This window comes from Topomyia yanbarensis, chromosome 2 (genome assembly GCF_030247195.1).
Source record: "Topomyia yanbarensis strain Yona2022 chromosome 2, ASM3024719v1, whole genome shotgun sequence".
In the NCBI taxonomy this organism is placed as follows: domain Eukaryota; kingdom Metazoa; phylum Arthropoda; class Insecta; order Diptera; family Culicidae; genus Topomyia; species Topomyia yanbarensis.
In genome coordinates this window covers 250,035,447-250,052,396 of record NC_080671.1, presented here as the reverse complement: position 1 = coordinate 250,052,396, position 16,950 = coordinate 250,035,447, and the positions used below count along the sequence as shown (strand labels likewise).

The window sequence follows — 16,950 nt, the reverse complement described above, 5'->3', positions numbered from 1 at the left end:
TGTCTATTTTATGGGCCATTTTTTCGCTTTCCCATTGATTTGGTTTGAGATTTCTAGCACTGATGTTGTCCTATGCTGATTTGAGCGATTCTCTGAGTCCTGCCACTATCCCATGTAGTATGTGTTATCAAAAACATCGCGAAGCATCAAGTTCTAAATGTTCTCAAACGATATAATATCCGAAGAGAGTGATAAGAGTTATAAGAAATGTCTCATCACACTGTTAGGTGGATTAAACACGTTTTAACCTTAGGGTCATTCGCCTCTTTGTCGGGTTGGAGAAATCTCTTTAGAAAAATCTCTAACCCTATGTGCGGGATTGGGAATTGAACCCAGGTGAGCTGGGTACAATGCAATCGATTTACCAACTACGCTATCTCCACCCCCCTAAGTGGTGGCCAATATGGCCAAAACTACTTTGATTGGTCTTTAAGGATCTAGGCCCACTAATCCAAGTAATGTTAAATCCGTTTCAATATGTATTGAATCATTTGGAAATCTTCATGTTGCATATAGGAATTTGCTTAGTGGCTGCAGTCTTCAGCCCATAATTCCGGAACCGAAAAAATACAATAACAGCTTGTGGGAGCATTAGAACCGTTCATTTGAAACTAAGTTTGTGCAAATCGGTTCAGCCATCTCTGAGAAAATTGAGCGGCTTTATTTGATACACACATGCACCCGCAGACATTTTGCGGTCTCGACGATTTGAATCGAATAGTATGTGACACTTGACCCTCTGGGACTCAAATGGCAGGTCGATTTTTGAAGTGATTTCCTAATATGTATTTAAGAAAGCCAAAAATCATTTATATTTCCAAACCAACTAATTTCATATCTGTATTGCAGAGTAGATTTGTTTCGCAATGACGTATTTGATAGGGCGATTGATTTTAGGTATCAACTATTGAAAGTAGTACTGTTCGTGAAATTGTTTGTTCAGGTTGTAGTTTCACCAAACGGTTGACTGCTCATCATTTTAGGTTAGCTGTGTAAATATTTTTTCAAGAACTTGGTAAGCTTCTTTGGTTGTATTCAAGATGATGCTGTTCGAATAATACTTCTAACATTGATAGTATTAATGCAGCAAAAAATATTAGCTGACAATTAACTAATATATATATTTCGAAATCTGAACGGATCTGATTATTTATCAGATTTGGACGAATCTGAAATCTGACAAGTCCATACAAGTAATAAATAATGTTATAACTAATGTATTAGGAAAAGATTGAAGAGTTAAAATAACTCATTTGCTCCTTTTATAAATTGGCTGTCTTTAAACGGACGAAAGCAAAAAGAACAAAATCGTATATGATTTTTAAATATTCGAGTTGTTTGAAACACCCAAAGAACAAAAAATTTGAAAGAACAATGTGAACAATGGACTAGTTTGCTATGGACGTGTGTGACAAAGATCAATTTTGCGGAGAGTACAGTCGCAATGAGACGAGAAGGTATTTATGGAACATTGTTGCCATTTTGTTGCACCATTACATTGTACGATTGATAGATTATAGTGAAGACCCGCTTTTATCAGCCCACGATTTTGTCAGCCTCATACGAAATTTGATAGTTGGTAGTTTGATGAGCTCTAGCAGACGAACCAAGTCGAATTCGAGAAAAAAATTTCTTGAGCATATTTCTCTTATCCTAGAGATCCTAAATATGAAAAATCCAAATTTTAATTCTATTTTAATTTTTTTTTGGATAAGGCACAAACCCCCGACTAGATTCGGGGAACGCGTCATTTAAGCCAATATATTCTGATTGTTAAAAAGAAAGAAAACTATATGTCCCGATTTTGTCAATATCCCCGTTTTAACAGCCTAGAACTCACCAAAGGGCTGTTAAAACGGATTTTCGCTGCATTAAAATTGTCTAAAAAAGCTATTACGAAAATTCTGCTAGTTAACTTGAGTGCTTATGCTACAGAATTTGCGAAGTTAAAGGCTGATGAAGTACTATCTCTGATAGTCGACACTAAGTTAACAAGGTATCAATACTTATTAATTTGCGCATAAGTAGTAGAAAGGCGTCTGGAGTACTAGGGCTCTAAATTTTCATAACTTTCCTTACCCAGTAATCTCTAGCTAATTAAATGTCGTTAAAACGTGAAAAAAGTGTTATACCTAAATCAAAAATACAGCTAAGAAATCAACCGAATTGAGGCTAGCCTAAACACACAATTAATAAAATTGTCGATTAAAACCAACAAACGATACCGAGTTGATAGCTGAAAGTCATAGTAAGAATAGTAAGAATGTCGATAGATTCTATCATCTAATATAAAATTTGTAGTAAAAAACCTGTTTTAATCCACCTAGCGGTGCTATTGTGCCTTTCTCATTTCTCTAAACTATGACACGGAGGCTGTTCATGTTCAACATAATTGTGGAAATGTCCATTACATTCTTAGTACACTTTGCACTTATACACAATGGCTTGCCAGTCACGAACTTGATGAGCTACGTGTCGACGGTGAAAAACTTGAAACAAAAAAATATCATACTTCATTGGCCTAATCAGTATTAGATCAATGTTATCTGCTTGATAACTCATTTTGTCATGCGGGGGTGGGTGTGTGAGGAGGGCGAAAGTCGCATGAACGAACGACTCCCCAGCTTAAATTGATATGCTTTGTGATATAGTGATGGTTCAAAGATGATGGAGTTGAAAGGGTGGTGGTCTGAGGGGTGATTTAAGGAGATTTTTAAGGGAGGGAAGTGAACAGTAGAGGGGGGGGGGGGTGTAACCCCTTTCCGTAAACCATCAACTACGCCCCTGTTAAAATCCAGAAACCTTATGCGACTCAAAAAAAAATTAGGATTACGTTGACGTTTTTCAGAGTGATTGCATAACCTTTCTATATGAGAAAGGCAAAAATGTGCCAAAATCCAAAAAAGTGAATAGTCGTCAAATTTTTTTTCGAGTTTGCATCAAATCTCGACGTTTCATGTACCTTAAAGACATTTAGCATCAAAAATAAAAATTCTATTTTTAATTTTTCCTATAGTTTATATGAGAAATTTCTGTGTGGCCGCACTCTTAAACCCGAAACTTCGGAACCAGAATTTCGATCGATCCAAATTTCAAATGCAGCTGATGGGAAGGTTGCACCTTTCATTTGAGACTAAGTTTGGGCAAATCGGTCCAGCCATCTCTGAGAAAAATGAGTGACATTATTTGACACATACGCACATACATACATACACACACAGACACACACACTCATACAGACTTTTTCCGATCTCGACGAACTGAGTCGAATGGGATATGACACTCGGCCCTCCGGGCCGGTATTAGGTTGACGTTTTTCAGAGTGATTGCATAACCTTTCTATATGAGAAAGGCAAAAAAGTGACAGTTCACTAAAGTACGGTGAAATCTAATCTGCAAGAACCGAAATGACGATAATGAAATCGGATAGTTTATGTTTGTTCTCATTCGTTATCATTACCAAATATTGGCAAAACTTATATCATAAAATGTGTGACAAAATCAATTTATCACTATAAGATGAATATACCTGATCTTTTAGATATCAAATTTGAGCTGAGCGATTCCAAATTCACGTATAAGGGACCATACACTAATTACGTAAGGGCTTATCGGGGGAGGGGGAATTTCAAAATATCTTACAAATTCTTATCTGAGCGGGAGGGAGGGTTTGTTCTTTCTTACGTAATATCATAAAAAAGTATGAAAATGAAATCAATAAGAAAAATATTCTTGGCACAAGAATTATTTATTATTTGTGCCATGAAAATTTTCTATATCAAACAAAATTAGCACATATTGTACATCATGACCAAGGAAGGGTGGAACTGGAATTGAAGTGTTTTGCAACAGCAGGATATGATTGTTAAATTAATTATGTAAGTTTGTTTATTGTTGCCATCGTGACCCTCTAAGAACGGTTGGTTTCAAAATCGTCCAATGAAGGACGTTCGTTGGACCAATTTGGACAACGTCCAATTAACCGTTCAACGAACGTCCATCGTTGGACCCGTGTTGAACGATTTTGAAACAATTTTTTGGACATCTCAGTGGGGAGGAGCGTCTTAATTGTCGATGGTGTTAGAGCAGTTACATCAATTTCTTGACGCTTGGTGGCACATTGTTCTGGGGTCACAGTTTGCCTTACAAGTTAGGAAGTGCAGTTGGAGCCCAGAATAAATTCATGCCAGAACAGGTTATAAATTCTTTTGAGCTCTGCATCACAAAAAAGAGATTCAAAGGAAGTGGAATATAGCAGATTATATGGACCAGATTGGCTTTTCTAAATATCACCCAATAGTTGTTCTACTAGGATGCAAATAAAATTATAACAGATGAATGCAGTTAAATTTTGTCATTAAGTTTCTTGAAATAATTCTATAAGTATCGTTTTCGCTATCTTATTTAATGAATTAACAATTTGATTTATTTAATTACGAAAATCATGATAAAATCTTATGTAGGGGGGGGCGGGGGAGTTCGTCAAAATCTTACGAATTCTTATCTGGGGGGAGGGGGAGGTTGGAATGTTCTAAAAATTTCTTATGTAATTAGTGTACGGTCCCTAATATATGGCTATGGGACGAAATTCTTTAAAAATGTATATGGCGGATGAAGAGAATGTAGGTCAAAGGGAAGAGAGGGGGGTTGATGTAGAAAGAGATGGTGTGAGGGGAAGCTGAGAGGGGGCTGATGGAGTATGCAACATCCAACCGCATATTATACCCACCATTTGAGATTTGGTTTATGAAAATCGGTTCAGTTATCACCGTGTAATCGATGTGACTAATTCTGGAATACGTTCAGAACCCGAAAATTCCGAAACTGTCGATAGTGGACATTATATTCAAAGCATCTTTGATTGGCCATCAGTGATCTAGTCTTGTAAATAGAAATGATGTTATCTAGACTTGCAAATAGAAATGGATTTTTAACATTTGAAGTATTACGTTTGTACCGGTTTATATGGGAAATTCCTATGTGGTCGCAATAAACAACCTGTAACTCCAGAACCAAATGTCAGATACGAATGAAATTCAATAACAATCTATGGGAGTATTGTATCATTCGAAATTGATTGAAACCAAGTTTTTAAAAATCGGTCAAGAATTCCCTGCGAAAAAGCTGTGAGATTATCTTACGAACATGGAAAGTACCTGGTGGCATCAAGAACCGTCATAGGTGGCCAATGTAGTCAACGCTGTTTAGAATGATCATTAGTGATCTAGACCCGCAAATCCGAGTTATTTTGCACCCTTTTTGATATGTATTACACCATTTGGACATCATGGTGTTACCATTTTATATGGGAATTTGCTGGGTGACCGCACTCTTCAACCCGTAACTCCGGAACCGGAAGTCCGATCAACAAACAATTCAATAGCAGCTTATGGGAGCGTTATACCTTTCATTTCAAGTTTGAGTGATTCGGTTCAGCCATCTCTGAGAAAAGTGAATGGGATTTGAAAACACACACACATACGCACACATACAGACATTTGTCAATTTCGACGAACTGAGTCGAATGGTATAAAAGACTCGGGCCTCGTGTTAAAAGTCGGTTTTCAGAGCGATTGCATATCCCTTCTTTATGAGAAAGGCAAAAAGTACAATAAAAAAATTAAATCCTGCGTACTTCGCTGGAGAAGGCAATTTCGAACACACTGTGAACATTTTAGAACGATAAAAAATATTTGTTTGAGTTATATTTTCGGCAACCACTGTCCCATGCAGTATTTGTTATCAAAAACATCGCGAAACATCATGTTGTAAATGTTCTGAATCGTTATAATATCCGAAGAGAGTGATAAGTGTTATAATAAATATCTCATCGCACTGTTAGGTGGATTAAACTCGTTTTTCCTTGGTGGCGGAAAAAATGTTTCACCTAAATTTTTCTTCGCTAAGAAAAAATATAGCATGGTGCATATTACATTCAGGAATCAGTAGCGTCTGGATAAAATTACATTGGTTTGCTACGTCAAACCAATTTTCGACTTCATCAATCCTTATCAGCTTGATCAAAATTATTTTTGTTGCGGGACATCACATAGGACTAGAAGTTTGCTCAGCAACACAAAGAGTGCTTTCGTCTTTTTGGTGCAAGCGTCAAACCGGCGTTAGCTTAGTCCTGTCATTAAGTTAATCTTAGATTCTGATGATACGAAGCCGAAAAGTAACTTTCCATTACTAATTTAGGGTCTAAATAAGATATCAATAGGCACATTTCTATATCTTTGCTTACCGCATTTATCATGAAGAAACTGCTATGCAACGACGCATTAGGTGCTAAACCTTCTAGCTTGCCCAGAAGTTGGGGATCCGCGTCAAGGAAATGTGGATAACTGAGCGCAATCGGAAAGCCATAGTAACATTCGGTAACGTCGATCAATCCACGAGGCAGACACTGTCCTGTAAGAAATCATTATTGTTGTTGTGTTTCAGATTTATGTTAAGGGTGGTGGGGGAGTAAGGGTTTCACCGTAAAAAATCAGCTCTTTTGTCGATTTTTAAAGAAAGATTTGTGAAGCGAATAGATCGAAACTTTTGTGCAAAAATATCAACTAGCGACTTTGTGATGAAGCTTTTTATGAACCTACTCTGGAAAAATACGATTTGCTAACTGCCATTCAAAAACTACTTGACCGATTTATTTCAAACTTTGCATACACATTCGATGTAAAAAATTCCTTCGTTGAGTTTTTGAGATAATTTTTCAAATAGAGTTTTTTACATTTCTTACAAAAGAAATGTATAGAATTCGCTCAAACTTTGAAAACTTTTTCCGAGGCCCGGAGGGCCGAGTCTTATATACCAATCGACTCAGCTCGACAAATTGGGACAATGTATGTGTGTGTATGTGCACAAATGTCATGTAATTGTCTCAGCAACCGCTGAACCGATCTTAACGAAATTAGTTTCAAATGAAACGCCTAACGTTGCCATTTGACACTATTATTTTAGTTTTTCGATATGTTGTTTACTTTCTGAGATATGAGTGATTTTGTCAAAATACAAATGGTTTTGAGCAAATAACTTTCAAACAAAGCGATCATCTCACGCATACTTTATACTAATAGAAGGCTATAGATTGTTAAAATCCGTTCACGAGCGGCGGAGATATTAAACATTTTGTATTTTCATTCCTCGTTTAACAATTTCCAATAAGTAAAAATGAGACCGTTTCATACAGAGTATTGCTTTACTGGTGTTTTAAGGCACTGGTTTTCAACCTTTTTCGTTCCATGTACTCCTTTCCGAATATTGATCCTTATAATGTACCCCTTTCCGAATATTGATCCTTATAATGTAACCCTTTCTGAAAATTGTTTACCATCATTAATCTTTTAGAAAAAAATGATTGTCAAATGAATAAAAATCATAATTTGCCAATTAGAAGCCTGTTCCTGTTCCACTCATCTCAATTCTTGGCACACTGAAACAATATATAAAAACAAAATTCCGACAGCAATGTTAGAATAACAAGTTTAAATTTATCCCGCATAATTCACCCCTACATTATTCTAATTTACCCCTGGGGGTGAATTCACCCCCGGTTGAAAACCACTGTTTTAGGGTCAAAACTAAACCGACTTTGAATATACGGGTATGAAAACACATCTGCGTGATTCAAGGAATTTGATTTCGAACACATTTTGTGAATATACTTAATAATTAACTACCTATTTTTCATAAATTAAAACGCAAGTTGATTTCAAAGACAAAAAACGCTTTTAATCCACCTAACAGTGTAATGAGACATTTCTTATTACTCTTATCAGTCTCTTCGGATATTATATCGTACATTTAGAACTTGATGCTTCGCGATGTTTTTGATAACACATACTACATGGGATAGTGACAGGACTCAGAGAATCGCTCAAATCAGCATAGGACAACATCAGTGCTAGAAATCTCATACCAAATCAATGGGAAAGCGAAAAAATGGTCCATAAAATAGACATACAAACGAATTATTGCTAATGCTCTGTTAATAAAATATCTAAATTTCAATCAATGCATTGTGGTGGGAAAACTGAATTCCTAAAGGGGTTATGTATATTATACTGAGCCAAAAAAATCGATTTTTTTTTAAATCAATCTGAAGTTTATACTTTACTCAAATTTCTTACGCGACTGAGAACTAAGAAATCAGCAATTTTTCTTGAAAAAAAGCGATACTAGCAGTGACACCATTCAAAGAAAATTAACAGTGAATATTCCCAGACTTGGTTTTATTTCCTATTTAAGAACTATTGAGTTTTTGTTTTTCTTATAAAAGAAATGTATAGAATTCACTCAAACTCTCAAGATTTTTTCCGAGGCCCGGAGGGCCGAGTCTCATATACCAATCGACTCAGCTCGACGATTTGGGATAATGTCTGTGTGTGTATGTAACGGACAAATTCTCATTCGTGTTTCTCACCAATGGCTGAACCGATCTTATCCAAAGCAATTTTAAATGAAAGAACTAAAAAAACAGTATGAACGCTATTAATTTGTATTTAATTCTGATGTTTAGTTTCCAAGATATGAATGTTTGAATGCGTAAAAATGGCGTTTGTTTCAGTTTTTTTGGATTATCTGCCGAAATTGACAATATAGATTAACAATTTATATGTTTTTAGACTGTTTTAACGAATACCTTTCGAACAAGCTATATGTTCTGTGTAGCGACACGTTGCGAGCTGTCGCGGTAATATTTCACGGCGGACTTTCGTTTAAGCAGTACACACGGACAGACGACGCACTTCTCTTGGGAATGTGGCTAATGTCGGATGCACAACGGAGCAGAAAAAAACTGTACTTGATCGTTCGATACTTATAATTCAACTGAAGGTTTTTACAAATTCATCGTAGTTGTGTGTGTGTGTATTCAGGAGCGTAAGGTATGTATGAAAGCTGGGATGGTGCTTAGAGTGTACAGGGTGTTACAATAGGGCAGTAATTTATTTTCAATTTAATTTAAGTTGCATGTTCAAACTCCAAACATGCCGGCGCCCGTTGAAACTGTCCGTTTCAAGAGCTATTCATTTTGTATGATGGGATGGTATCCTATTTCTCTTCCTCTTCTTCTGAATCGATGGGGAGCACAGAGATTTCGGTGATCGCTCTCTTGTATCGTCCCGTTGCTGTTTTTACGACGACAACGCGAACATGCTCGTCTGGACCGAGAATCGTTTCGACAATCTGCCCCAAAGGCCACTGAAGCGGTGGTGTGTTGTCTTGCTTCAGTAGTACCAGTTGACCGACACGAACATCCATAGTGGCTTGCTTCCACTTAGACCGTTATTGTAGCTGGCTTAAATAGTCTCTAGACCAACGCTTCCACAAACCTTGAACAGAGCGTTTCATGTCCTGTAAGCGGGATAAACGGTTAATTTTCAAGTCGGACAGATCGGGCTCAGGAATTGAGAAAAGAGGTTCTCCGATTAGGAAGTGCCCCGGAGTTAGAGCGGAAAAATCATCGGGAGAATCGGACAGTGGGGTTAATGGACGGGAATTGAGGATTGCTTCTATTTGGGTTACAACGGTCAGGAGCTGGTCCATGGTGAACGCATTGCAGCCCATGATGCGTCGAAAGTGGTATTTGAACGACTTGATTCCCGCCTCCCGTAATCCACCGAAGTGGGGCGATCGGGCTGGGATGAAGCGGAACACAATTTCACTGTTGATGCAGTAGTTGTCCCAATCCTTGGTCTGGAACTGTTCACGGAAAGCTTGGCGCGCAGCCTTGAGCTCACGATCTGCCCCGACGAAAGCAGTTGCATTATCGCAGTGCAGTTCGAGCACTCGGCCACGACGTGCCACGAAACGTTTAACGGCGTTAATACACGCGACCGACGTGAGATCGGCTACGACCTCGAGGTGCACTGCCTTCACCACTAGACACACGAATAATGCGACGTAGATTTTTACCGAAGCTCCTCTCCCAACCAACGGACGAACGAGAAACGGCCCACAGTAGTCCATTCCCGAGTAAGCGAACGCTCGAGCAGGTGTTATGCGTACTGATGGAAGGGGTGCCATTTGCTGGAATGTTGGCCGCGGATTGCTCCGACAACATGTTATGCATCTACGAACAACCTGGCGAGCGAGACGTCGACCCCGGAGCGGCCAGAAGCGTTGTCGAATAGTTGCCAGTAGAAGAGTTGGTCCAGAATGAAGAGTTTGGATGTGCAATGAACGAGCAATCAACCAGCTAAGTTTGTGATCCGCTGGTAATATCATTGGACAAAGAGTGTCGTACGGTGCAGTTTTGTATTTTATTCGTCCATCAAGCCGGAACAATCCAAATGAGTCCACTAGACAGGTTATAGATTTTAGCGGTGATTTTGAGCCAAGTTCCTTCGAATTAACTGGGCTCCCTCGTCGTTCTTGATATAGCCGTACTTCGGTTGGAAAAGCGGTTGCCTGTGCTAAACGAACAAGAATTTTCAAAGTGAACTGACAATTACTAGGCGTTAAAGGCCCTGTGATCCGATCTTTCTTCGGCAACTTGCAGTTGTTGTAGAAGCGATAGCAAAATGAAACCGTCTTGATCAATTTAGCGAGATCAGAGTACCTGTCGAACAACGATGAGTCAACCTGGCTGACGAGAAGGGCAACGACGACGTGCGATTCGTCTTGGATTGTCTGTGTAGAAGGCTGGGAAATAATACATGGTGGCCATTGCTCTACAGGAGTAGTGACGTAGCTCGGTCCATGCCACCATAATTTGTCTTCAAGAAGTTGACTTGCTAAGGCGCCACGAGAAATCCGATCGGCAGGATTTAATTCGGTGGGAACGTGCCTCCACTGCGATCCTTTGGTCAAACGTTGAATTTCCGCCACACGATTTGAGACGAAAACCTTCCAGGTGTTGGATGACGACTTGATCCAGTGAAGCACGATCATAGAATCATTCCAGTATGTGACTGAATTCGAATACTCGGTTGTTCTGCAAAGATGGTCGATCAGTTGACTTCCTAAGAGCGCGGCGCAAAGTTCCAGTCTAGGAATGGTCTGTCCTCGAAGTGGAGCGACACGAGCTTTGGAAGTAAGTAATCGGGAGTGAAGCCTTCCAGTCTCATCTGGTGAAACAACGTAGATGCAGCATCCGTAACCTCGCTTGGACGCGTCGCAAAAGCAGTGTAAACTATATTCACGGCTGGCGTTGAATATTACCCTACGTGGAATTTCTATTGAACGAAGTAGGTGTATATCTGAGCGGTAGTTCGTCCACCAAACACTGTGTTGCTCTGACAGCTCCTCATCCCACGTCAACGTTTCCGCCCAGAGTGTTTGTACGAACATTTTTGCATTCACTACTACTGGTCCGAGAAGGCCAAGGGGATCGAAAAGACTGGCCACTTCGGAGACGACAACTCTTTTGGTGACTACATCCAGTTCTTGCATTGCTGGTATTTTGAATTTGAACGTATCCGACTTAGGGAACCACAATAGGCCTAATGTTTTTACCGCAGCTGACCGATCGATTTCCAATTCAGGAGCCGATTCCCACAATTCCGGTGGAACACTGGAGAGTACGGATGGGTCATTGAAGCCCACTTCCTGAGCACGAAACCGGCTGATTTCAGCATCTCCATTAGTTGTTGACACGCATTGCTAAGTACATGATGGTCATCATGCCCTGAGAGCACATCGTCGACATAAGTCCCTTTCCGAATGATCGGGACTGCAAGTGGGAAGCGTTCTCCTTCATCGGTGGCCAACTGGTTCAGGATTCGCGTAGCATGATACGGTGAACAGGCGAGACCATAAGTAACGGTCTTCAACTGATAGGTATGGATTTCTTCTGACGGATCTTTTCTCCAAAGAATTTGTTGATAACAGCGGTCTTGCGAATTGACCCAGATCTGCCTAAACATTTACTCCACATCAGCAGTAATGGCGTAGCGTGGCAACCGAAGGTTAACGACAGTTGAGTATAGAGTTGGCTGCACTGTGGGACCAGAAAATAAAACGTCGTTGAGCGATAGCTGGGTCGAACCTCGACAGGATCCATCGAATACCACTCTAATCTTCGTAGTTGTACTGTCTGGACGGTGGATGGCATGGTGGGGTAGGAAGAACTGTGGGCTACACGACGCGCGCGAAATCACCTCCATGTGACCAAACCTGCGATACTCGTCCATGAAGTTACAATATTCCTGACGAAGATCTTCATTTTCGGCAAACTTCTTTTCCATAGATAGGAGCCGGCGTAGCGCTGTACGAATCGCCAATCAAGGATAACATCTCTTGTCGCAACGGAAGGCGAACCGTATAACGTCATTCCGAACCACGAGAAACCGTTTCAGTGTAGTAATCTTCACAAACTTGCTCATCGGAGGTATATGCTCTACCGTCATCGAAATTTTCAACCTCCCAGAATCGTTCAAGCTGAGAATCCAGAAGATTGTCTGTGCAGACGTGGCTGCTTTGTACGCTATTTGGCTCAGCAACTGGCTCCATAACCTTTCCGCAGACAATGTATCCCAAAACTGTCTTTTGAAGAAGCGGGTATCCATCCTCAAGTGAAATTTGTTGATTCTCGAGCGAAGTAAAAAAGAGCTCAGCACCGATAATAATATCAATCCCCTGACAAATGTTGAATTGGGGATCGGCGAGCGGGAGATTACGTGGGATTTTCCAGCGCGTAACATCAATATGATGACTTGGTAGTGAAACGGTAAGCTTTGGCAGGATTAAACAATCGAGACTATATTCGAAATTACCGAAGCGAGAAGCGAGCGACAAGGTCACACCATGATGCACGGTGACGGTGGATTGGCCGATACCACTGACCGGCGAATTCAGCTTGGAACGCTTCAAACGAAGCCGTTGACATAGAGCTTCGGTGATGAAACTAGGTTGAGAACCACTGTCCAGGAGTGCCCTGGCAAATTGATAAGTATTATCTGCATCTTTGACTTTGATAATTGCCGTGGACAACATCACAATATTATTACGCACTGTCGGATTCACGTTTGTACATTGACAGGAGGTGTATGGATGGTGATTTGTTACGATACCGAACGAATTATTAACCGACGACGGGGAGGGAGCTATACCGACCGAAAACGAGTGCGACGACGACGGGACGGCGAGTGGTGAGGCTACCGAATGCCCAACCGATTTGGCATTTGCGACCGGCGATTGCGCGACTGGCGAACTGAATGCTTCTGCGGGCTGACATGTTAGCGCAGATGTCAGATGGCCTCTACCTGCCGAAGACTGAGCAGCCACCGTTGGTACGGGCGGCAAATGCAGCAAAGAATGATGCTTTTTGGCGCAGGATTTACAGGAGCCACTGGAGCAATCCTTCGAAAGATGGTTGCCTTTGAGGCAGTTAAAGCAAAGCCCGTTCTTCTTGACGAATTCAAAACGTTGTTGTGGTGTGAGGTTGCGGAACTGGTCGCACTGGAACAACAAATGGGCTTGCTTGCAACTTGGGCACTTGGGAATATTCTGAGACGCTACGTGAACTGTAGCGAGGCGAGGCTTAAATGGTTTTGTTTCTGAATGGGTATATCCAGTGTGGGAGAGCGTTAGGGTTTGTAAAATTCGCGATCTTTTATGCACAAAATCAATAATTTGCTTGTAGGTTGGTCTGTCCACTTCAGACGTCTGAGTTTCCCACTCTCGTAGCGAAACGGGATCCAAACAACTACTCAGTCGTTCGACGAGAAAAGAATTCCAGTGATCCTCAGTGTTCTCGAGTTTGTCCAGCAATTGAACATGACGATCGAATTCATCGGCCAATTCCGACAGTCCCGAAGACGATTCCCTTTTTAAGGAAGAAAGTGCTAACAGTCCAGACATGTGCCGTTTAATCAGGAAATTTTTATTCTCGTACCGTTCCCGCAAAATTTTCCAAGCAACTGTATAGTTGTTGGCCGATAATTCGAGCGGCGAAAGTATGCCAGCCGCTTCACCGGAAAGTGTTGCACGCAAATAATGTAGTTTTTGAACTGCCCCAAGTTGCGGATTATTATGAATCAACGACACAAAAAGATCGCGATATGGTACCCAATCGTCAAGTTTCCCAGAAAACTGCTTTAATGAAATTTCTGGCAATCGCATGTTTGAAACTGGTTGCGCTTGCACCATTGGTGGCATCGACGGCAACATAGGCGGTGCAGGAGGGCGAGGAGGTAATTTACCCTGCAAGGACGCTTTCAGTACAAAGTACATGTTTTGAAACTCACGACGGTCATCCGAAAAAGAATCTTCCGCATCTTCCAAGACTTCTATTTCGTCTTGTATTGCTTCGAATTCGCGCCACAAGTAGATGAACGTTGAATTCTGACCGGCAGTTGATCAATGTGAGCGGGATCATATTGTTCGTCGAACGTTTTAATCAGTTCGGCTGACCCCAAGACATTAGTTCGTCGACGGTATAATAATTTTAATTTTGTCATCTTTGTACTGGATGGTTTCGGCCTTCTTGGCGGTGTCAATTTACTTTCATACACCATCACCAAAATATTAAAAGCGTTACCTTGTTTTCCGGCTTGGGGTATACGGGTCACTTAACCTCACCAAATAGAAAATTCCGCTGGGGCTACGAAAATCACAGAGTGTTCTGTTTTATCGCTCGACGAATGCCTGCTGCTGCTGACGATGGATCCGGTAACTGTTGTTGCTGATCGAGGTAGAAATCCGAAACTGGCGGACTCGTAACGATGGTATTCCTGCAACCTCTTCCACGTGGTGGCTCCTCGTGCACGAATTTTAGGTTATCAGCAACTCCAGCGGCGAAAAATTGCAACGGGAAGACTCCCGGGTTTCGGCACCACGATGTTCTGTGTAGCGACACGTTGCGAGCTGTCGCGGTAATATTTCACGGCGGACTTTCGTTTAAGCAGTAGACACGGACAGACGACGCACTTCTCTTGGGAATGTGACTAATGTAGGATGCACAACGGAGCAGAAAAAAACTGTACTTGATCGTTCGATACTTATAATTCAACTGAAGGTTTTTACAAATTCATCGTAGTTGTGTGTGTGTATATTCAGGAGCGTAAGGTATGTATGAAACACTATAGATTGTTGAAATCGGACTATTATCAAAAGAGATATTTAACATTAAATGCGGACGAAAGATTTTTATCATTTCCCATTGCCAGAAATATGCACAAAAACATGTAATCTATTATTAACGCCAAAACGGCTTTTTTTAGGTCAATAATATCTTCGGAGAATATAATGAAGGTAATATGCCCTTTCTTTTGGTATTGTGCTTTTGCTGATTAATCCCCCTATGAGTGAGATATTTTCACAAATTTTCTTGGAATTGATTATATCGAAATGATGTCTTCAGCAAATTTGTAGCTATTACTTTTGCGAATAACTTTACTAAAGACTTTAAATATCTATTTTGAATACTTTAAAAGTTATGGCTTGTTGTTCGTTGATTACTCTTTGTCGCCTATTTATTGTTCAATATAGTAATAATCCATTGAAATAAGCTAAACATTATTTCGATAAAACGAATTTTGTATTTCATTTTACTATCTACAACCGCTAGAAATAATCACCGAACACTTCCAAGTTGTCTGGACGGAACATGTTAACTTATCAGTACAAAAATGTTCATTTGTGCGAACCTTCTGACTGCAATTCGATCTGAAACATATCGGAAAATGAAAAGCGAAATAAATAATTCCGAGCAACGGCGTAGCCAAGAGAAGGTTTTGGGGTTTAACACCATACAACCCCCCCCCCCCCCACCACCCACCACCACACCCAAAAGAAATTGGATTGAAGTTGAAAATTTATTGATGCTGACTGATTTAATTCAATATTACAATAACAATCATCTGATCCGTAGATTGATAACCTGTTGTTGTAAACATCATGAGGACTTTTGATAAATTGTCGGAATGGTTCCTGATATGTAACTGATCTATTGGTCTTGATTTCACAGTTGTCTAATTGCATCAATATCAAATTCCTGCCTGAAAACATTCCAATAGAAAATTCCAGAGTTCTGTAATCAATCATAATCCTCAGATTTCTTTTCAAATTGATCTCGTTTTTGTAGAGATGTACTGTAATAAGGGTCTTTATTTAATAGGAAGCGAAGTTAAAATTGATTTAATGTCTATGAAACATAGAACTGCTCACCAAAAAAATGCATAACTTTCAACATTGGCTAAAAATGTTTTTGCCTTTTTCATTCACTCTAAAATTCGTCAATCTAATCCCGACCCGGAGGGCCGAGTGTCATATGCCAATCGACTCAGTTCGTCGAGATCGGAAGATGTCTGTGTGTATGTGTGAATGTGGAAAAAAATTTGACCTCTGTTTCTCAGAGATGGCTGGACCGATTTGCACAAAGTTATGAAAGGTACAACCTTCCCACCGGCTGCTATTGAATTTTTTATTGATTGGACTTCCGGTTCCGGAGTTACGAGTTGAAGAGTGCAATCACACAGCAAATTCCCATATAAACTGAAATGAAAAATTTTCAAAATCAAATTTGTATTTTTGATGCCAAATGACTTTAAAATGCATGAAACATTGAGATGATTGACAAAAATTGATTTTTTTCGACTTTGGTACATTTTTGCCTTTCTCATATAGAAAGGTTATGCAATCACTCTAAAAATCGTCAATCATACCGGCCCGGAGGGAGTATGCAGTGAGGGGTTGCTACTTTAAAATTAAAACTGATTTAAAATTTCCTAACAAGTTGAAAATTTTCGGCAGGACCTGGACCTCCCGGATCTTTCTTCATGATCCGCCGCTGGTTTTAAGCGATGTTTCAGTATCACATAGTATCTCAAGATCGTGGCTGTCGATCCATTGTATGTATGTATAAATCGTACTGAACATGTAATATTCATTTCCACCATTGTATTGAACATACCCATGGAATCATAGTCTGGACAAATGAGAAAAGCACAATTGCACCACTAGGTGGATTAAAACAAGTTTTTATTTTGGGAATGCGTCGAGTTG

General features: G+C 40.1%; 1 protein-coding gene across 5 annotated transcripts in view; it reads right to left on the bottom strand.

The window, feature by feature from the left end:
• LOC131683057 (scavenger receptor class B member 1) overlaps positions 1 to 16,950 on the bottom strand; it is a 1,664,068-nt gene that overhangs the window by 430,395 nt on the left and 1,216,723 nt on the right. For 4 of the 5 annotated variants that reach the window (XM_058964873.1, XM_058964871.1, XM_058964874.1 and 1 more), the window contains one exon: positions 6,245 to 6,411. The exons of the other annotated variant lie outside the window; for it this stretch is intronic. In XM_058964873.1, the coding sequence (XP_058820856.1) occupies positions 6,245 to 6,411 (167 nt within the window). The remainder of the gene's footprint in view (positions 1 to 6,244; positions 6,412 to 16,950) is intronic. 5 annotated transcript variants of the gene reach the window in all.